Genomic DNA, 24292 nt, shown 5'->3' with positions numbered 1-24292 from the left:
CACAACATAAAAGAGTATTTCTCTACAAAAATGAATTCATGAAGTAAAGAATGTTTACCCGTCTGACTGTCCTCTGTCAAATGAGCACCTGGCTTCAGAAGCAGCTCATAGAAGTGTCAACTGTAACTCAACTGGCCCGTGTAACCAGGGCTCTTGACCCGGCTATTTATAAGTTGCCACGTGGCTCTGTAAGTCGTTAGAAAAAAATGTTTGTCAGCATTAATTTAAAAATATTCTTTGTATTTCATGTCATACTGTACTCGACTGGGTTCACCCGTAAACCTGTGACATGATGTTCTCACCCTTGTAGATAATGATCACCATCGAGGGATGGAGATGTCAGATTTCAGAATGAAAATGAGCTGAAAATGATGGAGCTGGTAATTAATACACTGAATTTAGGTGGTGCATGACACATTTGCTAATTAATAGTCAGTTACTTTATTCCTTTGAAGGATCAAGTGCTGCGCTCAATATAGCCACTGTGCCACTAGAACATGATGTTTGCAACGGTTATAGGTTAAAATATGTTATGAATGTACAAACTGCATATGGAAATGACTGGGCATACAGTAGTGAGTAAAAATAACCATGATCTATGTGCCTTGAAGACGTTCATTTAAAGGTGACCCACACTGCATGCATATTATCAAATATACAGCTGCAAGAAAAACTATGTGAACCCCTTGCAGAATCTGTGACAAAGTTAATGATTTAAAAAAATAAGAGGCTTCATACAAAATGCATGTTCTTGACAAAAGAAGTCCACAAGACAAAACAATAAATAGATGAATTTATTCAAATGACCCCATTCAAAAGTTTATGAACCTTTGATTCTTAGTCCTGTGTGTCGTTCTCTGATGATCCAGTGCTGTGTGTGTGTGTGTGTGTGTGTGTGTGTGTGTGTGTGTGTGTGTGTGTGTGTTTTGTAGTGACTGTTCTTGAGTCTCGTTTGTCCTGAGCTGTTAAACTGACCAACGTTCTTCAGAAAAATCCTCCAGCTCCTGCACATTCTTCAGTTTTCCAGCATCTTCTGTATATTTGAACCCTCTCCAGCAGCGACTGGATGATTTTAAGATCCATCTTTTCACACTGAGGATGACTGAGAGACTCAAACACAACTTTTAAAAAAGCTTCAGACATTCACTGATGCTCCAGAAGGAAACACGCCGCATTAAGAGCCAGGGGATGAAAACTTTTGACATTTGAAGATCAAGTTAAATTCGACTTCCAGAATCAAGGGCTCAAAATTTTTGAACAGGGTAATTGTATAGATTCATCTTTTTTGTGTTATGGACTGTATGTAAACATCTTTTATGACAGTATTTGTATTTGTTTGTATTTCATATGATCTCTTATTTTGTTCAAATTATTCACATTCTCACAGATTCTGCAAGGGGTTCACATACTTTTTCTTGCAACTTTATAAATATGTAGATCTCATTTTCTTGTGCTGTTGTTGTTGTACATGTTACAAAGTTGGATTTCAATTCAATATCTCTTGTTGTCAAGTTCGCACTAACGCTGTTTTTCTCTTTTTGTCTCAACGCATGAAAACTTTTCATTTTGCACTGAATTTGTCCTTGTTTCTCACAGAAGTTGATGACATCCCGAATCTTAACCTTTCAATTGGAGTGAAGAAACAGTGCGGTGCCATTCAGAAAGCAGACAGCTCATTAGAAGAGAGAGAGTGTCAACCTTTGCATGGCTGATAATGATTCAGCTGTCATTAGCGTGTCAGTTTTCAGAATAGAAATCACAATAATCAGGTCTGTCAAATGTTCCCCATAAGAAGCAGAAACTTACACTCGCTGTCACAGCCAAGAATGACATGGATATTCAATCAATAATGCCTTGTTGAATGCAAACCTTTATATCTACTGTGTGTGTGTGCGTGCGTGCGTGCGTGCGTGCGTGCGGTGTGTATGTGTATTATTTTGTGTATGTATGCACAGATCAGACATAACACTATGACCTATTGTCCTTATATTGTGTTGGTCTCCCTTTTGCTGTTAAAACAGCTCTGACCCATCGAGGCATGGACTCCACTAGACTCCTGAAGGTGTGCTGTGGTATCTGGCACCAAGATGTTAGCAGCAGATTCTTCAAGTCCTGAAAGTTGGAGGTGGGGCCGCATGGATCAGACTTGTTTGTTCAGCACATCCCACAGATTGGAATGGATTGAGATCTGGGGAAACTCGCTGTTGTGCTCCTCAAACCATTCCTGAACCCTTTTTGTGTCAGGAGCATTATCCTGCTGAAAGAGCCACAGCCACCAGGGAATGCCGTGTCCATGAAAAGGTGTACATGGTCTGCAACAATGCTTAGGTAGGTTGTACGTGTCAAAGTAATGGATTGCCGGACCCAAGGTTTCCCAGCAGAACATTACCCAAAGCATCACACTGCCTCCACCGGCTCGCCTTCTTCCCATAGTGCATCCTGGTGCCATGTGTGCCACACACGCACACGGCCATCCACGTGATGTAACAGAAAACATGATTCATCAGACCAGGCCACCTTCTTCCATTGCCCCGTGGTCCAGTTCTGATGCTCACGTTCCACTGTTGGTGCTTTTGGCGGGGTCAGGGGTCAGCATGGGCACACTGACTGGTCTGCGGCTACGCAGCCCCATACTCAACAAACTGATGCACTGTGTATTCTGACACCTTTCTATCAGAACCAGCATTAACTTCATGAGCAATCTGAGCTCCAGTAGCTTGTCTGTTTGATTGGACCACACAGGCCAGCCTTCGCTCCCCACGTGCATCATTGAGCCTTGGCCGCCCATGACCCTGTGGCCGGTTCTCCACTGTTCCTTCCTTGGAGCACTTTTGACAGATACTGACCACTGCAGACCGGGAACAGCCCACAAGAGCTGCAGTTTTGGAGATGCTCTGACCCAGTCGTCTAGCCATCACAATTTGGCCCTCGTCAAACTCGCTCAAAGCCTTACTCTTGCCCATTTTTCCTGCTTCTAACACATCAACTTTGAAGACAACATGTTCACTTGTTGCCTAATATATCCCACCCACTAACAGGTGGTGTGATGAAGAGATCATCAGTGTTATTCACTTCAAATTATGCCTGATCTCTCTGTGTGTGTGCTGTAAATATGCAAAAGCAAGCTTGTTAAGTGTTTTGGAACAAAGGAATAATTAGCCAAAAAAAAAAAAAATCATGTCATTCAAAACCTGTCCGCTGTCAAGCTCTATAAAGGACAGAAACAGGCCCACATTTAACACACTTGCCAATCTCAATGTTCTGAGTTTGGAACAACATTAAATGATAGTTTTCATTTTTGCACCAGGAAGTTGATTACAGTTTCATTGATGGATGACATCAAAGAGGAGCTACTATTTAGCAAATGTACCATATAGACGATTAATCCTATTTATGCCATCCATCAATGAAATTGGATTAAAGTCTTGAAATTCACCCAAAAATGAAAAATGCATTGTGTTTTGTGAAATGAGTTTTAATTTTTAATGCACAGTCAGGAAGTTTATTGCAATTTCATCAATGGATGGCATCAATCACTTAGCAAATGTACCGATAAATTGAACAATGAATAAACCCAAGTCAAGTAAAAATAAAAAAAATAAAAACAGCACTTCTTACCTGTGTTGATGTCATTATAAGTTCCTTGTAAACATGCTGGAACACCTAATGAGGCTGCAGTGGCATTATCCGGTGGCTTGTTAATTATGGGAATGAAACACAAAGATAGGTAAATTAATTATGAGCCAGCAGGGGGCTCGTATGAGTCAGTGCACGAGGAGTCGAGCGAGATCGCTTTATTATACGCACTTCACCCTGAGAGCTTCACTCAGCATAATGAAAGCACCGGTGTCTCGTTTCCTTGTCACACATGGCACTGATTGCACTTTTATAGAACATACTTTGGCCGGGAATCAAAGCTCATGATGTGATACAGTGATGAAGTTACATTTAATAAGCTTTGACATGAAGAATATTTAAAGGAGCACTATGTAGGATTATTGCAGTAAATATTCAAAAACCACTAGGCCAGTGTTATGTAGTTTGTTCAGTTGAGTTCTTACAATATCCCAAATGTTTCCAACTCTCTGTAAACCGTGAGAAAATTGCTATTTTAACCAAGGAGCCGGTGTCATGACAAACCCTGTCCTCTGTGGAATCATTCCCGCTTAGGACCCCAGAGTGATTCTATTGGCTGAAAGAACTTTTCATGGGTAATCTGTTCAGAGCCTGAATACAATTCTTACACAATCACATTTTGATTTTTGTGTTTAAATTGTGTTAAAGTAACTAGTAGTAATAATAACTATGAAATAGTCAGGGGGCCAAAACTGATATTAAAACTTTGTCGGACACTTATTGGAAGAAGCATATAACCTATCCAGTATTAATATTTAACCCCTCAACATGTGTTCTAGCCAGGTTGTCCATTTTTTGTCCATTTTAACACTATAATATTAACTTCACACTCACTAAACAAGATGGGGTGCTGTATTTATAGCAGAGATGGAGCATCTGGCACAGATGGCACCACGGGTCTACCAGGGCTTCCTAGATGGTGATTTTGTAGCCAAAGAGGCCAAACGTTCAACGAGGTTCCATTTGATCTTGAGCACATCAACAAAGCCAGAAAGGTTGCTGGAGGATTGGTAGGCGTCATTTGAAATGAGACCGCTAAACCATTGGTCCATCACGTGCATCTTTATCACAGGACACTAGATCCCTGTTTGGACTGACACATGATGAAGAAGATGATGAAGACGACCTCAAAGACTGCCTTCATTGTAGGTTCATTGTAGGTGATGGACCAACGGTTGTGCTTTTTTGCTAAACACCGTTACAAAGGCCCCAAACTCACACAATGAGGCTAACTGCCCAACCAAAGGAAACACTCATCACCAAAATGGTGATGACCAAATGATTTTTGGGTTCATTGATGAGTTTCCAATGGAAACATTTCTTGAATTGGCTCAACTAACAAAAAATATGTTACTGAATAGTTCTCCAGAAAGAACAAAAATGTCTAGTTGACACAACTAAAGAAAAAATATGTCACAGACAACTTATTTTCAGTTCGTATAACTGATTTACAAAAGTTGAGTCAACAAAAAAAAGCTTTAAATTAGTACTACGATTTTTTTGTTGTACAACCTTTTTTTTTTTTTTTACAGTGTATGAGTTGGTGTCTTTGTACACTGTACCTGTCACAATTTTTTTTTAAATGTTTAAGCCATGAAAAAATAAAGGCTTTTTAACTTTTCAACACACCCATTGAGTGCCTTGGATTACCTTTTCTTCTAAAGTGCAGCATGTGTAAGGCCATTCTTTATTTCTTCTGAAGAAGCAACATCACCGGGTGTCAAAGACACCAACTCATTCAGTTGAAATGGTATCATCATGATCCCTTCTGAGTCTTGCTGGAAGGCAGTCTTTGAGGTCGTCTTCATCATCTTCTCCATCATGTGTCAATCCAAACAGGGATCTAGTGTCCTGTGATAAAGATGCACGTTCATTGTAGGTGATGGACCAATGGTTTAGTGGTCTCATTTCGAGTGACGCCTACCAATCCTCCAGCAACCTTTCTGGTTTTGTTGATGTGCTCAAAGCAAAGATCAAATAGAACCTTGTTGAAGGTTTGGCCTCTTTGGCTACAAAATCACCATCTAGGAAGCCCTGGTAGACCCGTAGTGCTGTCTGTGCCAGATGCTCCATCTCTGCTATAAATACAGCACCCCATCTTGTTTAGTGAGTGTGATCATTTGCAGCAAACCAGGGCATCATGCTCTTGAAGGTCGACATGTAAATCTTCCAGTCACCACATCCCAGTGCCCGTGTGAATGCCAGAAGAATAGACACATGGTCCATGTATTGTCGCCAGAAGGTAAATGTTGGTTTGTCTTCATTAGCCTTCCAGCAGATCCATTAGCCTTGGATCTGCTGCTTCATGTCAAATCACAGCTGTGCTGACTCAACAGTGCCCCTTGTGGTGTGATTCTCTTGTGGTATTTTAATGATCATGCTTGCACATAAATTTGATTATATTGCACATTTGCCCAAAACTACAGTAGGTAACATAGAAAATGGAAGCACTTTGGGAGGGGAAAATCCGCTTTTACCACTTTTAAGATTATAGTGTTAAAATGGACAATAAAAACCTTTTCTAAGCTGACAACCTGGCTAGAACACATGTTGAGGGGTTAAATATTAATACTGGATAGGTTGTATGCTTGTACCAAAAAGTGTCCGACAAAGTTTTAATATCAGTTTTGGCCCCCTGACTAAAAACAGAAATGGCGTCGGTGACTGTGTCCCGTCATAATAAAAGTCCCGATGTTCGTGAGCAGTGCGTTTTTCATCTCATCAACAATCGCTCCAGCGACCGTGCTCAGCTCCTCAACACTCGGCCCTGCTCTGCTTCACTACAGTAATGTTAATAATCACATCCATTAACATGATATCTGCCCGAGTCCTATCCAGATTCTTTCCCATTGGCTGTGAGGTGAAGACCACATGTCCCATGATTCTAAGCTCAAGCTTGGCATCATCAAACTACGCCTTTGTTTTTAATAGTTTTACTTCATTGTCTGTCTTCTAGTGGACAGAAAATGTACATAGTGCAGCTTTACGGTCTTATATTTACATGGTTGGAGTTCAGTTTCTTGTGTTTGAAGACAACTTTAATCCTTTCATTTACTTTGCACTAGTGGAAAAATAATAATTACATTTATGGAGTAAATATGGGGCTCAAACCACATTTCTTGTTGAGATGTGTGCTTTTACAGTGTAAAATGGAATTTTTTGAAAAGTTCCAAAAAAACATTATAGAAGTGTGTTTTATGAGAAAATATAATGTTAGAATTTCTGCTTCAAAATGTAATTTTAAACGCCAGTGCACCAGTATAATGATAATTATAGTGTCCACTCTAACGCATACCATAACGAGCACACGCTGCAGTTTTGTCGTTTGCCGCTTTGCATGCTTGATCCCGTTAAAGCAGGGTGGATTCTGATTGGCTGTCAATGTTTTTATTGCTCATCGCTGAAAAACATTATTTTGAAAGAGACTCCACCGATATTGTTGCTTTGTGTCATCATCATTAGCTGTGATGTCAACTATTTTTAGAACATATCTTTATTGTTATGAAGTTTTGGCCCTCCTCCCCACACCCACGTGGTTCAGGAAAAGAAAAAAAAAAGTTTGATTTTCCAGCTTGCACCATTAGCGGTGAAGGAGTTGGCTAAGGCGAACACATTACATACATCAAGACCAAACATTAGCAATTGGTTATGGCAGATCCAGTTTGGCTCAGGGCAGATCTAATAGTTTTAAACTTCAACAGAGTACCTGCCTTCAAGGAAGTAAACGCTTGTCAGTGGAGAGTGGCCAGACTCTTTGTACAAATGAAATGTACAAGAGTCTGGGACCATGCTCTGCTATCTTTTCCTCACAACCAGAAACATTGATGATTTGTGGTCTAAAAACAAAGCGCTACTGGTGGCTCCCGTGACCCAAACGAAGCTCGTTGATGGCACACGCTCATCCGGGAGAAGTGCCCATACAAGGAATTCCACCCATTTAGATATAATACATTAGCCTGGCTCCGCCCTCCTACGTACTTCTGCTCAATTAGGAGTCTGGCAGGACCAGGCTTGTAATGCATGGCCATACTCGGAAAAAAACATTCCGAAACTTGTTTGAATCTGGAAGGAATGTATTTGGCACAGAAATGATGTTTCATTAACAAAGTTCAGGAGGAGCTAGTTCAAATGATCTATCTAATCATCATGTCGGTCCAACCAGCTGTCAGCAATCAGTAATCAACATGTCTACCAATCAGCACAAGTGGAGGATTATATAAATACTAAGTCAACTCACCAATGTTCCTCGACAAGTTTTGCAGCATCTCTCAACCACCTGGTCTGCATCACACTCACCCGGTTGCTTTCCTAAAGCAGAGATACGGGAGATGAGGAGAACGCCAAATATGCATATTATTTAACGGTGTAAATAAGTCAGAATGCATGAAATAGCATGAGCACCCCCACTTAATGTAGGGTGTACAATAAAAACGATCCCACAGGATCAATCTGGTGTCTTATATACACAGGCAAATGTACTGTAACAGTCTCATTTGAATTGTTGTCTAATATAAAAAACAAGTGAATATACAAGCAGACACATTTAATTTGGATTTGTCCCCTTAAACCGGCGTTTGGCTGCCCACCTCTGTTACTCTAATTACCTCACATATTCCTCTGGTAGCAACATGACAGGCTGTCAGCCGTAAGAGACAGAAATGCACCTGTGAGCGGAGAGAATAAATCACCTTTTGACTCCTTCTGTGTCTATAACAAAAGCGCGTGCAGCTCCGCATCCGACCTGAAGACAGCAGAGCAGCGTGAAGATCCGTGACCTTGGCTGCTCTCAAGCTGCTCATTAGCGTACATGATTTAATCCTCCTTTATGTGAATGAATTATCTAATTAAACCTCATTATCCCTTTAGCAAAAACAAAATGCATGTCTTTATGAACTCTGCTTTGCATTGAATCTTTTAATAACTTAAGTCTAAATTAAATTGCATATGAAATAATACAATTGCTGCTATGATGCTAGAGTGTTGTGGTGGTTGCCAGGACATTGCTATGCATTCAGTATTTACTTGAATACCGAAAATGATTTGTAATTGTTTTACATTTACATTTAATCATTTAGCAGACGCTTTTATCCAAAGCGACTTACAAAAAAGGGGAGAGCAATAGAAGCAACGAAACAAACAAGGCCAACAACCTGTAAGAGCTGTAAGAAGTCTCAATTAATTAGCACAGTACACAATTTATTTTTTTAGTTAACACTAATAACAATTACAGTGATGCTTGACACTTTTAAAAGATAAATGTTATTTAATGCCATCAATAGGTGAAGAACCTTTAACATCCTTAGAACCTTTCCACAAATGGTTCTCTGTAGTGGAAAAGGTTCTTTAGATGATTAAAAGCTTTTGGAGCAACAGTAGCTCGTCTGTTTGATCGGACCACACAGGCCAGCCTTCGCTCCCCATGTGCATCACTGAGCCTTGGCCGCCCATGACCCTGTGGCTGGCTCTCCACTGTTCCTTCCTTGGAGCACTTTTGATAGATACTGACCACTGCAGACCGGGAACAGCCCACAAGAGCTGCAGTTTTGGAGATGCTCTGACCCAGTCGTCTAGATGGCCCTCGTCAAACTCTCTCAAATCCTTACGTTTGCCCATTTTTCCTGCTTCTAAGGCCCCGTCCACATGGAAACGCATTTAGCTGTATACGTAAAAAACTTTATATGGTGTCTGCGTGTTGTCCATATGGATTCAGTGTTTTGGAAGCCTGTTTTAAACCAGAGTGGATCAATCTGAAAACGACACCCTTGAGTTATTCTATATATATATTCTGTATACGCCTCGTGTATGCTCCATGTCTTCTTTTTCAATGTTTTAGTGTTTCTCTGTGGCAGAATTACTGCGCCACATACTGGTCTTGCATCGTTTTGAGTCAGGATCAGTGGTTTCGTGTGTACGCAGATATTTCTGGAGACGAGGGAAAAAAAAATACTAGATAGGGAAAGCTCTGGCTTTGCGTGGATGTGGCCTAACACATCAACTTTGAGGACAAAATGTTCACTTGCTGCCTAAGATATCCCACCCACTAACAGGTGCCGTGATGAAGAGATAACCAGTGTTACTCACTTCACCTCATAATGTTATGCCGGATTGAATGTTAATTTAATCATTAGAGTATTAGTATTGAACACAAAGCTAAAAAGTCATTAGGTAATGCTCTTGGGTCATGTAATAGACTAGAAGCATTTCAGTCTGACCTTTAGCCTTTCAAGGCTGGCCTGTGTCACATGGTCCACCAACTTTATTTAGCAACTGGCCTTGTTCACACACGGCTGACGTCTGTGCTGAAGATCTGTCCTCTGGATGGACAGAGCGGGTGTTCTGTTGGGAAACAATTCCCTGCAACAATTAATGGAAATGTTGGCATGAATATAAAAAGGAAACATTAATGGCACTACAAGGAAAGCTCTCCCAGCGGTGATGCGTTGTGCTTTGAAATGAAAAATGCATCAACCTGAGCCATGTAATTTGCATGCAATTTCTTTTTAAAAAGGATGATTTTTCCCACCGGACAAAATTAACTTTTTTTCATTATGCAGTAGACAGACATACATTAAATGTGAAATGTAAAATAGGACAAGTCTATCACTAAAGCTTCCATTTGGATAATGGTATGCTTGTTCTGTTTAAAGACAATAATTTTGACTTTAAAATGGAGTTGAGGTTTAGGAAGAGAGAGCTATTGTGACTAGAAACCAGGGCACATATGAATATACTGAAGTATATTTTTACCTTTCTGGTTGTATAGTTGAAAAGACTGAATGGCAAAGTTAAATGTTTGAAAGTTCTTCACCTCAGAGGCTCAGAGAAATCAGCTAATTAGAAACCAATAACAAAGAATAAGGACGCAAATAGAGCGGGAAGCGTCTGCGTGTGCTTTGCACCTCTTTAAAGAAGTGAACTGCATCAAACACAAGAAATTCCTCAAAGAAAACTTACTCTAATTACTTTAGGTTTTCTGAGGTTATATATACCTACTGCCGTTCCTTTGGAAATGTCAGCCTGTGGGAACAAAACCACAAGAGATTCATTTGATTTTCATGGATAAATGTAATAAACAAATAAGAAAGGTATCCCCAATTGTGCCTCAATAAACAACAAATACCAAACTACTTCTAAACAAATATAACTGGATTGTTATATCTGTTGTTTTTAATTAAAGAGATGAGATCTACACACAGATAAAAGCAATATATACAAAGAAATATGTAAATATATTCTGTAACGTGCAATAAAAATGTTTTGTGCAAAAGCAGGTGTGCACTGGATTGTGCAGGCGAATGATGAATTAAACATTGTAAATTTACATTACTTAACTCTGTGAAGAAGAAAAATATGCGATGGCAAAAGTTTGGCTTAATAAATGATTTTAAAAACCTTAGAGTGTCCAGAATGAACAGAGCTTGACATTATTATTATAGTCAGTTAAAAATAGTTTTAAAAGTTATTATAGTTAAAAATAGTCTGAATAAATAATTAAAGCAGGTTGAAAATTCTTATTTCTTTTTTTTATTTTATTTTTACATATATGAGTCAAATGTTTTTTTACAGAGAGGATTTTAGATATCTTTATCACTCAGAAAATACTGTCAACAGCCAAAAAAATACATTTTCAGCATTTTTTAGGAATAAAATCTCAATAAACAACAAATACCGAACTACTTCTAAACAGATTGGAAATTTATATTGTTTTATGTTTTTTTATTAAGAGATGAAATATGCCTATATGCCTACACAAATAAATGTAATATACACATATAGAAATATGTAAATATATTCTGTAATGTGCAATAAAAATGCATGTTAGCACTGCGTTATGCATGTGAATGATGAATTAAAGTATGCAATAATAGCAAATGTTTAGCTTAATGATGCAGGTTCAAAATCCTTATTTCATTAGTTCAAGCCTATTTGAGTCAAATGTTTTTTGAGTGAAAATCAGAATCAGAAAATATAATAATAAAAAAAACATTTAATACATTTTCACAATTTTTAGGAATAAAATGTTGTATAAAATAAGGCAAATTATCCTGTAACCCCCTGTAAAAAAAAAAACCTTCAGAATAAAGAATAGGAATAAAACAGGCCCAGTTTCTCAGACAGGGCTTACATTACGCCAGGATTAGGCCTTAGTTCAATTAGAATAATTACATTGCTTTAATGAAACCTTAAAAACATTAGCCAACGCATCTTGAGACAAAACAATGCCATAAGATATCTCAGTGCAAGTTGTTTTCGGTTTAAAACAGCTGTTTTTTTAAGGGTTTTTTCCTTCCACTAGTCTGAACAAAAAAGCACTTTATGAAAATCTCAAAATTGACACATGCACAAAATACAACAGATATTGTAGTGGCTCGCCTTAAAACACAAAGCAAAGGTCCTTGGTAAAAATCCAGCATTAAAGAGCATCAAAGTCAGCCATCGCGAGGCTCTAATCGCTTCTCTGTGATACTGAAGAGAAACGATTTATTTCAAACCGGTTTGACCGACGGAACTGATATGAAATGAGGCGCATTTGCATTTGTGGGTGTGTGTGCGCGCGAGGCGAGCTCATGTATGACTATGGGGGGGGTGTGCAGGTGTTAATGGGCGTCGTGAGGGTAAAGATAAATAACAGACCCCGGAGAGGGGCAGACAGAGAGTGGGCTGGTGACAGAAAGTGGGCTGGTGATTTGGTGTGTGTGATGTGACACAGGGGATGTTTTGAGCAGATCAGACACCTCACGCGCGTTCTGGGTGTTTTGGAGTTTGCCAGCGAGAGGAATGACGAATAAACTGTTCAGGTGAGCAAATGATTCATGATTCTGTGGGGATAATCGGAGCGTTTGTCTTCTTTCCCCTCAGGCCTCAAACATTTGCTCTTCTCCTCTACAGGTTCTTGCTGTCTGCTGTGGCGGTGTGTCAGGCTGTTTCGACTGAATCAGGTAAAAGTCGACATTTAGAGTAACGCACGATACAGTAGTTACATAGCTTTTTTTCATCGCTTTTTTCTAACATAGATAACGCGTTTTCTCTCAGGCTGTGAAGGGTCAGAATGCGGGAAAGCTTCTGGAAAGCCAAAAACACAGGCGGAATCCTTGAATAAGTTCAATGAAATGAACACTCCAACGCCGGAACGCAAACACCGCAACGCAGAGGCCGTGCTACCGTTCATAGGACTGACTGGAGGTGAGCTCGTGTTATTGTGCTATAATATTAGCTAATTATGCATGGATTGAGAAAGAAATATACAGATATATTTTAGTATTATATCCAATATAGGCTACACTACCGGTCAAAAGTTTGGAATCCTTAAGATTTTTTAATGTTTTTGACAGAAGTTTCTAATGCTCACCAAGGCTTCATTTATTTGTTCAAAAATACAATAAAAACAGTAATACTATGAAATATTACAATTTTAAAATAACTATTTTCTATTTAAATATATTGTAAAATGTAATTTTATTCCTGTCATGGGAAGCTGAAATTTCACAATATTACTTTTTTTTTATTGCATTTGTGATCAAATCAACTACTAATTTAAAGTGTATTTAAGTCAGACTTTTGTCTGGTACTGTATGTGTAATATTTAATATTGAATATATGTGTATATAAACATCTATATTAAGATCTTTGGAAAGTCATGATATTTTCTAGAAATCCCTAAACAATATGGTTACATTGTACACTGTAAAAAAAAAAAAAAAAAAAAAAAAAAAAAAAATATATATATATATATATATATATATATATATATATATATATATATATATATAATATATTTACAGAAAATACTATTTCTAGTTTCTACTTTGTTTAATTCAATGTGATGCTTGCCATTTCCTTGTAGTTGTGACATTTACTAGCAATTTGTGAGTGAAATTAGTTTCTACGTCAGTGTTTTTCAGAAAACTGCCACAGTTATAGTACTAGTACTGAAATACTTCTACTACTTTAATTGCACACCCTTGTAAACAACACTTACAAACGTGAACCAGAGTAAACCATGTATGTCATGTAGAAAACAGTTTTGAGCATTTAGGCTGGAATTAAGTGGATTTATCCATTAATTAATGGGAATTCCAGTGTTGCCAGGCGTAACGGCCTGCACAGTGTCTGGAAGGTTCACGTTGTGTTGGGAAACAGATGTTGGTAGCAGCTGTTTAGATTGCACCTCATAAATTTTTGCATGAAGGGGCTGCTGTTTTGCGTTTGCTTCCTTATATTTAATATCTTTATTTTGCTTGTTCCTCATTTCAGTTGCTAAACAAAGTCGTACCTGCTGCAAGAATGGCGGAACGTGCATTTTGGGAAGCTTCTGCGCCTGTCCGAAGTACTTCACTGGTCGGAGCTGCGAATACGACGAACGCCTGCGGTATAATGAAATCAGATTCAGATTCAACTTTATTGTCATTGAGCAGAGTACAAGTACAGAGCCAATGAAATGTAGTTAGCATCCAACCAGAAGTGCAAATACAGTTTATATAAAAGTAAATAACGTCAGGATTGAGCTGTGCAGCATTGTTGTGGTCACACAAGGTTCTTAAATGTTTCTTTTTACTTTAACAGGGATTGTGATGTTATTCCACATGGAGAATGGGTTCAGAAAGGATGTTCATACTGCAGATGTGGATATGGACTTTTGCACTGCTTCCCGCATGTTTTCAGCAAAGACTGTGGTGAGTTTATAGATGCGTGCTTGTTGTAAGTGTTCAATAAGGTCAGACACACACACTTAAAGGGATCGTTCACCCAAAAATGAACCTACGATTTAAGTTGTCCCAAACCTGTATGAGTTTCATTCTTCTGTTGAACTCAAAGGAAGATATTTTAAAGAATGCTGGTAATCAAACAGCCATTTTAGGAAAAAAGGGCTGTGCTCTCTGGTTACCAACATTCTTCAAAATATCTTCTCCAAACCTCATACAGGTTTGGAACAACGTGAGGGTGAGTAAACACTTTCATTTTTGGGTGAACTAATTTAGTTTGAGATAACCATGGACCGCAGACAGAAGTTCTCACCTCCAATGGTCCCCTAATAGGGCTGTGAATCACTGACTGGCGCTCCATTCAAACTGACGGCAAATGATTATTCAGGGTGTCTGTTTCTTGTTTGCTGTTTCTTCAAATAACATTCCTGTATATAATTTCATGTACATTTTTGTTTGGTTTCAGACGACTCTCAGGAAGTTCAGTGGTACCGCTCAAGCGCCCTCAGAACGTTGCCGTCTTCAGTCATCATGTTTGTTGCCTTTATTTTACCCTTTCTACTGTAAATTACTTTTCTTAACTGGGTTTTGTACATGGCATTGAAAGATAACACAGCAGAGACAGATTACGAACAAAAAAAGATGTTTGTTTTAAGTTTTCTTTCTGGGCAGCATTTATTGGTGGCACTGAAATGCATTTTGCTTCCAGTGGAAGTGTAACTAGCTGTGTTAAAAGCAACTGTTTAGTGAAGGAACATGTGTATATAGGATTTATATTAGAAATATATTGTGTGTGTCAGTGCGCGGCCAAACCAAATGGATTCTGTCTTTTTCTATGTCTCTGTATGAATTTATTGTACTAGAGAGTGCACTGGCTGAAAGTAAAGCTTTTTTATATTCTGTATCTGCTGTTTTCCTTTTAGAATGTATGTCATCTCAACACCGGTTCTTGGTTTAAAGTCAAGTTCTCGCTGTTCAAATGGTCTTGTCCTTTATTTGTGCTCAACTTTCGTTTGCTGTGCTTGTCAATGGAGAGCGAGTCAGATAATGCTCAGATAGCCTGTGATTGTTGACCTTTCGGCTATTTTCTCTTATCTTATATAAACAAGTCGTCCGTCCGGCCAATCAATCTCAGTGGCTGGAATGACTATCTTGACCTTCTTGAGTTGGCCAGTGATGAACTGTAACTCTCTGTATGATTGAGCGAATGACTTTGTCTCATCCAATTAAAACTTGCATCAATAACCGAGATGGCTGACTGTTTACTGACTTCAATTAAGCAATTTATCATGGACGGTGAAAATTAGATTGGATTGCAACAAACCGAGGCTATGAATAACCATGACATCCATTTCAAGACTTTCAGGGGCAAAAATGTTCTTAAGTTTGAACTTTTGAGGGGAAGAAAATAAAAGGTCATTGTAATGTAATGGTAATTGTTTCTATGCTGGTAATATTTATCCCAGTTCATTTTTCAGCTCCTACTGCATTTTCTTAAGGCCCCACTGACCTACGTTCTTGTAGCTAAATATACAAAATCACTTTGTTTCTCTGTCTCAGCTCTCTTCCTGAAACAGGCTGAATAAACATAGATACCTGGGCCTCTTTTACACTACAATGCCTGAATCTCTTTGGTATTAACAGCTGGGTGGGGTTGGGGAGACCAGCCTAAGCCCTGCATCTTCTCCATTGTCAAGCGTGATAACGGCCTCATTCTGCATGAAGAATGCACTCTTACATGCAAAAGGCTTCGCATGAGTTCAATAGTTAGTCAAAGAGATGCTTACAGGGGCGTCTTGTGTGATAAAGACCAGGATATGGCTCAGCCTGCTATTCAGGATTTAGGATTAGAACGTTTACTTCAGTTAAACTAGTTTTGACATTTATTTTTGTGTAAGGAGAAAGTCACACACTATATTTTTTATTCTCATTATTGCAATACAATAATTTTTCTTTATTATTGACAAAAGCAAAAATGAAAGGCAATGCAACACATGCAGCCATTTATTTTTTAAATACAATTACATTTATATTTTACAATTACTGAGATGTTTCACTTTGTTTTTGAAAGAAGTATATTAAGCCCATGAAGACTGCATTAATTTGATCCAAATAAATGGTAAATACTTTATTAGTGTGAAATATTATTACAAGTTAAATGAAATTTTTTCTGTTTGAATATAGTGTAATATGTAATTTACTCCTGTGAACAAAGCTGGATTTTATTACTCCAGTTTTCAGTAACACATGATGATATGCTGTATGATGCACAAAAAACATTTCTGATTATTATCAATGTTGAAAACAGTGTAAAAAAAATTTTTTTTACTTAAGCCGCCTTAAGTATTTAAGTACAATCAATTTGGATGTTTAAGTAATTTCAACTTAATTACATTAAACTGACTGAAAAAAATTGTTGAATCTTGTATAATTAAAAATATAGTTGAACATTTTGATGAGTAAGTTAAAGCAAAGTAAAAACATGTTGTAATATGTTATATGATCATAATATCTTTTTGATCATATCAATTTTTATAGTGCAGTTGAACAGCTTCAAATTTTTCAGGATTATTTGACAAATATAAAAGCATTTATAAACAGCATTTATTTGAAATAGAAATCATTTATAACATCAAGCATGTATTTACTGTCACTTTTGATCAATTTAATTAAAGTACTGTAGTGCTTACTGACCCCAAACCTGTGAATGGTATGTATATACAATTTTGAATTTAATTTATATTGATTTAAATAAAAGTATTATATTACAGAAAATATAATCCCTATTGAGAAAAATTAGAAAATACAGCCCCAAATTATGCTAAAAAGTCACTAAAAATAATGTAAGCGCCATTGACTTTTCTTAAGGCAAAATGTTATTTCCTATTTTATTCTTTTGATTTTGTCATCTGTATTTCCCAATGTGTTTCAGCAAAAGTTAAAAGTTTTCTCAACTTCATTACAGATTTGCACAAAACTTTTGCAATATTTTCAAAATGTCAATAAAAAAAACTATGACGGCATTTCGATTAACCATGGAGACAGATCTCACGAAAATGCGTATAAATAGTACGAGTTTGCAATCTCGTGGAATGTATACGGCAAAATGAGTTTTGGCGTGCGTATGGTAATTGGTTTTTCGCGTGCATATGATACGCACTTTATGGCGTGCATATGACACGCTCTTGGGTAGGTTTAGGGTGGTGGGGTGGGGGGTTCGTATGTATAATACGCCATAAAGTGCGTATCATATGCACGCGAAAAACCGCGTACCATACGCACGCCAAAACTCATTTTGGCGTATACATTCCACGAGATTGCACACTCGTACTATTTATACGCATGACCATGAGATCGTGTTGAACCATGACTAAAACTTTTTTTTTTCTTGCGATAAGTCGTTTAAAAAAATCAGTCAGCACACTAGCCATTATATTTAACCAAAGGAGGCATAGCGTAGGCGAGTTATCCAAGTATTAATGGAGAGGAAAGCAGCAAGTATGAGGTGTTTCAGGGAGCTTATATTACATGATTTCACAGAGAAACTGTGGATTCAGAATGATCATGTGACTTTTACATATAGGTAACTTGCAAATGTGGAAAAACTAAATATTCCTTTTTTGAATTGACTGAAAAACCACCTCATGCGAGCGTAAAAACTTTTTTAGGAAATATGGGAGCTTTCGCAAAATTTAAGTTTCCATTGGTTGCATTTTAAATTTGCACAATTTTAAGGGTAATGGAAACGCGTTTTTCTTCAGTGTCCTTGCGACGCACCATCCCCAACTGAACTCTTCTGGTGTTCAGGCGCCCCGAGGCCTCAAACTCTAAAGTGGCATTAGACATTCTTCAAGTTTCATTGATCCCCTTAAAATAAGCTGCTCTATCTTCTAACCTCCAGAGATTAATCCAGTATCAAAGCTAGAGACTTTTTTGACTCTGTTTCCATTCTTTGAGCTTCAGGAAGTCCCATATTTTCCAGAGTCATGACATTCAGACACTACGGAAAGGGGATTAATGGGAGCGTTTAGAAAGTGACTCCTAAAAGAAACGTACTCTCACTATAATATAACCCTTCGTCCTGCTGGGAGACTAGTCTTCCCTTCCTCTTACACCCCACTGACACAAATGCGATTGTTTCGACGATATTCACAAACTGCTCAGTTCCTGTGATGGAGGCCTGGCGTGTGGGTTTAATTGGGCTGAAGGGGCTCTGCAGGAATCTGCCTGATGAAAAGACTTGGATGTATGGGATTACATACAGGAAATCTGTCTCGGATTGTTGGCTGATTGAATGGGGGATGCTTTTGTAGCAATTGCAGCTATACTTTTAAGTGGTTGCATCATTGACGGAGTAAAAACAAGGGTTGCAACCCAGTTCCTGAGATGTAAGACAGTTTATATTCATCTTTTCAGAGGTTATATCCATTTGATGAGATACAGGAAGCACAGGCACATCAAACACACTCTTCCTCTCTCAGCAGGTGTGGTTTTCTTTTCTTTTCAAAGTGTTTGATTCAACTTTAATGCTCATATAGGTTCATTGTCTTGGATATGCATGGATCAGCTCAATCCAGGCCGGAAGTCATATACTATTGATAAAAAGATGGCATTATTAATGCATGGCACCGAACCTGCATATTTGACTGCGGGGCGTTTCATATGAAAAATCAAATGCGTGAGTACGCGCCAATCAGAATTCTCAAAATCCACATTTTCTTTTTCAATTTCATGTAGCTCAAAGGTTCGCTCGAGCTCCTTCTGAAAGTAGTCTGAAGTTTATTGGACTTAGACTGAAACTTAGTTAAAGCTTACAGCTCAAGGAAAAGCTCAAGAGACAAACACAAATCTCTCATAGGAAAAAACAATTTAGTTCATAAGGTGCTAAGAATCAGGATTTTCTGTTTATCTTCAAGCTTTCTCTAAGACAAACATGAGGTGAAATGGAGAGCAAATAAAGACTTTCTGCTTCAGAAGAAAGAAACATCAGAGACAATGTTTGGTAGTTAAATGAACCATAACTACAAGAACTCTGAGCTGTGCATCTTTTAGAGGCCCACTGAAGTGCCTTGAAACGCGCCGCATTATTCAATGTGTTGACGTAATTTCCCCTGAAACGGCTCCAGCTGTTAGCAGCTCCTCCCCTTTTTTGAAACAGCCAATAGCGTTTCGTTAATATACAGTTTGACTAGAGCGGACCGTTCTGTTTGGTAAAGCCAGTTTCTCTAACACTGTTTATCATCATAATCTCCTCCATATCGCTTTGAAATGCAGCATTCTGTGCAGAATTCAAATGGGTCGATATGTTTTGTTGTCTGCGCCGACTCGCGCATACGATCCGCGCTGCGCTCTCGTGTCTGTAGTCTAAATTTAGACCAGAGCCGTTGGTGTGTGTGCTGCTGCTGCGGTGCGTGAAACTAACGTGAAAACAAACTTTTTCTCGCCTCAAATGAAAGCTTATTTACACTGAATCGTTTCCTATCACATATATAGTGTGCTACGTGCCTTTCACCAGGTAGAAATTAGTAAATGTGTGTTAACTGACCGATTTCAGCCGCCGCTTCAGCAGTGTAAGGAGGCGGGGTTTAGATTCTCATATCTCCTAAATGCGAATTTTGTCATTGTTTTGGAACATACCAGTTTATTCATAACTTTAAGGCTAACACAGTCATACTAAAAGCTAAAAAACTTACATTTTGATTTCAGTGGGCCTTTAAATGACTTTTATTGGAATCTATACTGAGAACAGCAGGACTAAACTTAGCTAAACCAGCTTTATCTTTAAAGGGGGGGTGAAATGCTGTTTCATGCATACTGATCTTTTTACACTGTTAAAGACTTGGAATCCCATACTAAACATAGACAAAGCTTCAAAAGTTAAGGTGGACGTTTGATGGGAGTATTTCTTTGTCAAAAATACTACTTCCGGTTAGTCATAAGTTTCGGCAAGTTTTTTGCGATCATGCGTCCCCTTTGACGTTAATGGGGGCGGAATTTCCTTGTATGGGCCGTACGGACAATTCTACTGGAAGCGCGTGAGAGAGAGAGAGAGAGAGAGAGAGAGAGAGAGAGAGAGAGAGAGAGAGAGAGAGAGAGAGAGAGAGAGAGAGAGAGGGAGAGAGCGAAAGCAACAGGCTACGCCCATCAAAGCGCTGGCTTGTAGGATGCTGGACAGGTGATGTGCACATAACAATGTCACCAAAAAAGTGCGTTTTTGGTTGCCAGACCAAGACAGTCCTGCACAGATTCCCCAAAAACCCCGCGTTAAGGCAACAGTGGATGGATTTTGCTTTTCCGGATCAGCAACTGAGTTGCGCGAATGTTTATATCTGTTCGCTGCATTTCGGTGCCGACTGTTTCATAAACAAGGCCCAGCTCGACGCCGGATTTTCCCGATCGCCTAATGCTGAAGGATGGAGCAGTCCCAACGTTAGAACCGCGGGCGGTGAGTTAGACTGCTTCAAATGTCTGTGTTTTTGCCTATGCTCATCAAGTAGCCCAAACATGATCACGTATAGTTAACTGATCAATGGAGCATGCGATGTGTAGTGCGTGTACATTTGTTTAACTGGCCACTATATGTGTAACTTTATGTTTGTGTATTGTAAAAGCACTCCAAACAACAATACACAAAGAGGGGGGAAATATGTTGAACTAAATAAGCGCGCTTCTTCATTCAAATGCGCTACTATTCCGTGTCTTTCTATGTAAACACTAACTTAGCCTGCCGTGCAAAACCAGTCCGCTTACTGTCTACACAAACCACGCGTAAACACACAAACACACGTGCACAACTGCACTTCCCACATGTACACCTTCAAAGACAAAAATACGACGATATAATTCAAGTATAAATATGTAAATAACACAAGCCGCTAAGCATATTATATAGTTAGTGTATAACTTGTACCACATAGAGACGTCCTGCTCTAGTCGTTTTTGCTGCTGCTCCTGTTCAACTGCAGCCTCTGGGTCTGATTCCGGATCATAGATGTATGGCTGTATCTGATTAAAAGCCATATTTTTATTTTGAATAAAGTTTTTTTCCCGCTGTTAGGGATGACGCTCGACTCAACACACAGCGCGCTGCTGCACACGTCATTATTTAGCTCCGCTCACACGACACGCCCCCACCCGCTCGGCTTTTTTCGGAAAGACTCGGAACAGCGCATCTTTCTTATATAATTATTAAAAAAATAAAGACTTTTCGGAGATATGCAGGATGCAATGCTACTCTATAGGTACTCAAGATTGACATGACACTGACTGAAACTGAGTGTTTCACCCCCCCTTTAACTCTTTAACTCCATGAATAATGACTTTAATCTTGAATAAGGTTTTATAAATTTGCATATCAAGACGTATGAATACTTTTTCAGGTGTGACTTTTAAATTATGCAAATTAGAAACACTATAATCACTATAGTTTGTTTCTATAAAAAGTTTTTGGAATAATCATAATCATGCAAATTATATCAAATGCACTGGGACCACATAACATCTATCTATCTATCTATCTATCTATCTATCTATCTATCTATCTATCTATCTATCTATCTATCTATCTATCTATCTATCTATCTATCTATCTATCTATCTATCTATCTATCTATCTATCTATCTATCTATCTATCTATCTATCTATCTATCTATCTATCTATCTATCTATCTATCTTTCTGTCTGTCTGCCTGCCTGCCTGCCTGCCTGTCTGTCTGTCTGTCTGTCTGTCGTTCTGTCTGTCTATCTATCTTATTATACAATGAAATAATCAGTTTTCTTCAAATGAATAAATGTGTTGACAAAATAATGATGAATGATAAATAAATATTTTAGTGTGCACTATTTATATGAAAATGTACGTTTTTAATGAAATGTAAGTAAATAATCGTGCGTCTTTGTACACTTGGTCAGATAGTCTTGTCTTGAGATGTTTTTGGCCCTGTTTACATCTGGTATTAAGATGCGTTTGGTCGATCGGATCACAAGAGGATGCCGCTAAAGTTGAAAACGGGGTCTGGAAAATTTTGAACCTGTCCACTTTCGACCACTTCCAGAGGGAGTTGAAAACACACCCGACCGGATTGTGTAAATGCTTAAATGTTTTCAAACAGCCACTAAAGACCATTTACTCTCTAATGCGTGAACATTATGGGAAGCACCCTAGCCAGACGAGATTTAATCCTTGAAGAAATCAGGACAGAAGTGATTGAAACTGGACAAAAGAGATAGATATAACACCAGGTGTAAACGGGAATGTGTCTCCTTCGTCTACTCGTGATCCGATCGACCAAAACGCATCTTCATGCCAGTTGTGAACAGCGACTCATATCATGCCCAAAACATGATGGTCATAAGGTTTAGTTTATGTGGCTCCAGTGCTGCTGACAGACACATACCATAAACTGAAACAATCTCACCTGCATGTTCATTTTCAGTTAAACCTTTCACTTAAATCGTGCTTCTGATGATATAATTGTCATTGAAAATGTTTGGTCTCAAGATAGAGGAGCCTCAGAGTTTTGGACTTTGCCGTGTTTGTTGTCCTGACATATAGTGCTCGTCGCATGGCTGTTTCTCAGGCTCATTCCTGTGTTAAGATTGTGTGACAGTGGCAAATGTCTCTGCCCTGTGGCAGTAAACAGAGGTAGAGAGGGTAAACAGAGCGAGGGCCGTCAGGGGCCAGGACTCGGGCTCTGGTGAGGGTCGGGGACCGCAGTAATAGGGAGGGAGTGGAGAGTTAGCAGCAAAGTGCTGTCTGACTTACACTCACACAACAGACAACCCTATACATCACAGCGACGGGGGACATATTTACCCTTAACCGCACAAGGGAAGGGGGTGGCGACGCTGCCATTACTTACAGAGACACAGGCATACGCTCTGTTCTTTTGCAAGGGTGCAAAGGTACACGAGAATAAAGGAATTGCCTTGTCTTATTTTATCATCTCTCTCTCCTCGGTCACCCTTTGTACTATCATCTTCACTTATCCTTTGTTCTACTTCTATTTCTTTTTCGTCTGTCCCCTATCTCAACATTTCCTGTGGCTATGTTTAAACTCGTCTGTCTCATTCGGAGATTTCTCTTCTTATCTGAAGGTGGTATGTAAAGAAGGCAGGAGTCTTCCGAAGAGGTCCTCGACTGGTGTGTCAAGACCCAAAATGGATCGGATGGGTCACGGGCGGGGGCAGGAAAATAATCATGCATAGTTTATTGTTCATAAATGAAAATATGGCATTGAGTATGGTCTGATGATATGCAATAAAAATGTGCAATAATGTGTTAATAATGCATGAAACCATCCAAATGCAAGGTCCACGAATCACTCATTTCTTCATTCATTTATAATCTTTGTATTACATCATAATATATTTTTGATATTATATATATGCAATTAGAATGTTTATATTACAATATATAATACTTGAAGAAATATTCCTATTATAATTATATTAAAAATTAATATTAATGAATGTATGAAATCTGTGAAATTTAAGGGTCATTTAAAAAATTGGTTTTATATTAAAATACATTATTGATATAATTTTACGTTATCAAAATATGTCATTGATATTATGTTTGATATTATATATATATATATATATATATATATATATATATATATATATATATATATATATATTGCATATATAATAGATATATATATATTGCATATATAATAGATTTATATATATATATATATATATATATATATATATATATATATATATATATATATATATACATACAATAAATATTCAACATTTTATATTTATGATTTCAAGGATACATTCTCATTTACTTCTGAACATGAAAACAAAAGAAAATTATGACATTAAATACAGGTTAATTTGTAATAATAAACATGGTTTGTTGCAAAATGTTGTATGAAGATACATTTAAAAATGATCAATATAATAAATAATAATAATAATAATAAAAACTGATATTAAA

The 24292-nt window shown here is 38.1% G+C and overlaps 2 protein-coding genes across 4 annotated transcripts in view; one reads left to right on the top strand and one right to left on the bottom strand.

Annotated features, from left to right (window-relative positions):
• The window catches only part of LOC137062864 (uncharacterized), a 59623-nt gene that overhangs the window by 5706 nt on the left and 29625 nt on the right, over positions 1-24292 (bottom strand). For 2 of the 3 annotated variants that reach the window (XM_067433794.1, XM_067433793.1), the window contains exons 3-6: positions 9849-9972; positions 7874-7944; positions 3619-3694; positions 59-186 (exon numbers count right to left, since the gene is read on the bottom strand). The gene's annotated coding sequence lies outside the window, so the exon portion shown is untranslated. Of the gene's footprint in view, positions 1-58; positions 187-274; positions 363-3618; positions 3695-7873; positions 7945-9848; positions 9973-24292 lie in introns of all 3 variants that reach the window. The other variant, XM_067433795.1, reaches the window with a different exon arrangement.
• Positions 12060-15588, top strand: tdgf1 (teratocarcinoma-derived growth factor 1). Its single transcript, XM_067433340.1, has 6 exons — positions 12060-12434; positions 12526-12575; positions 12670-12819; positions 13891-14005; positions 14200-14309; positions 14806-15588. Exons 1-6 carry the CDS (start codon positions 12415-12417, stop codon positions 14904-14906), a joined length of 546 nt encoding a protein of 181 aa, XP_067289441.1. The 5' UTR covers positions 12060-12414; the 3' UTR covers positions 14907-15588.

Source organism: Pseudorasbora parva, chromosome 23 (assembly GCF_024679245.1).
Source record: "Pseudorasbora parva isolate DD20220531a chromosome 23, ASM2467924v1, whole genome shotgun sequence".
In the NCBI taxonomy this organism is placed as follows: domain Eukaryota; kingdom Metazoa; phylum Chordata; class Actinopteri; order Cypriniformes; family Gobionidae; genus Pseudorasbora; species Pseudorasbora parva.
The sequence above is the reverse complement of the archived record's forward strand: the minus strand, read 5'-3'. Positions and strand labels throughout refer to the sequence as shown.

Excerpts from the sequence above, each read along its gene's own strand:
- tdgf1 (XM_067433340.1), top strand. The coding sequence starts at position 12,415 with ATGACGAATAAACTGTTCAG. Across the intron at positions 12,576-12,669 it reads GGCTGTTTCGACTGAATCAG|GCTGTGAAGGGTCAGAATGC; the intron begins GTAAAAGTCGAC and ends GTTTTCTCTCAG. Across the intron at positions 14,310-14,805 it reads TGTTTTCAGCAAAGACTGTG|ACGACTCTCAGGAAGTTCAG; the intron begins GTGAGTTTATAG and ends GTTTGGTTTCAG.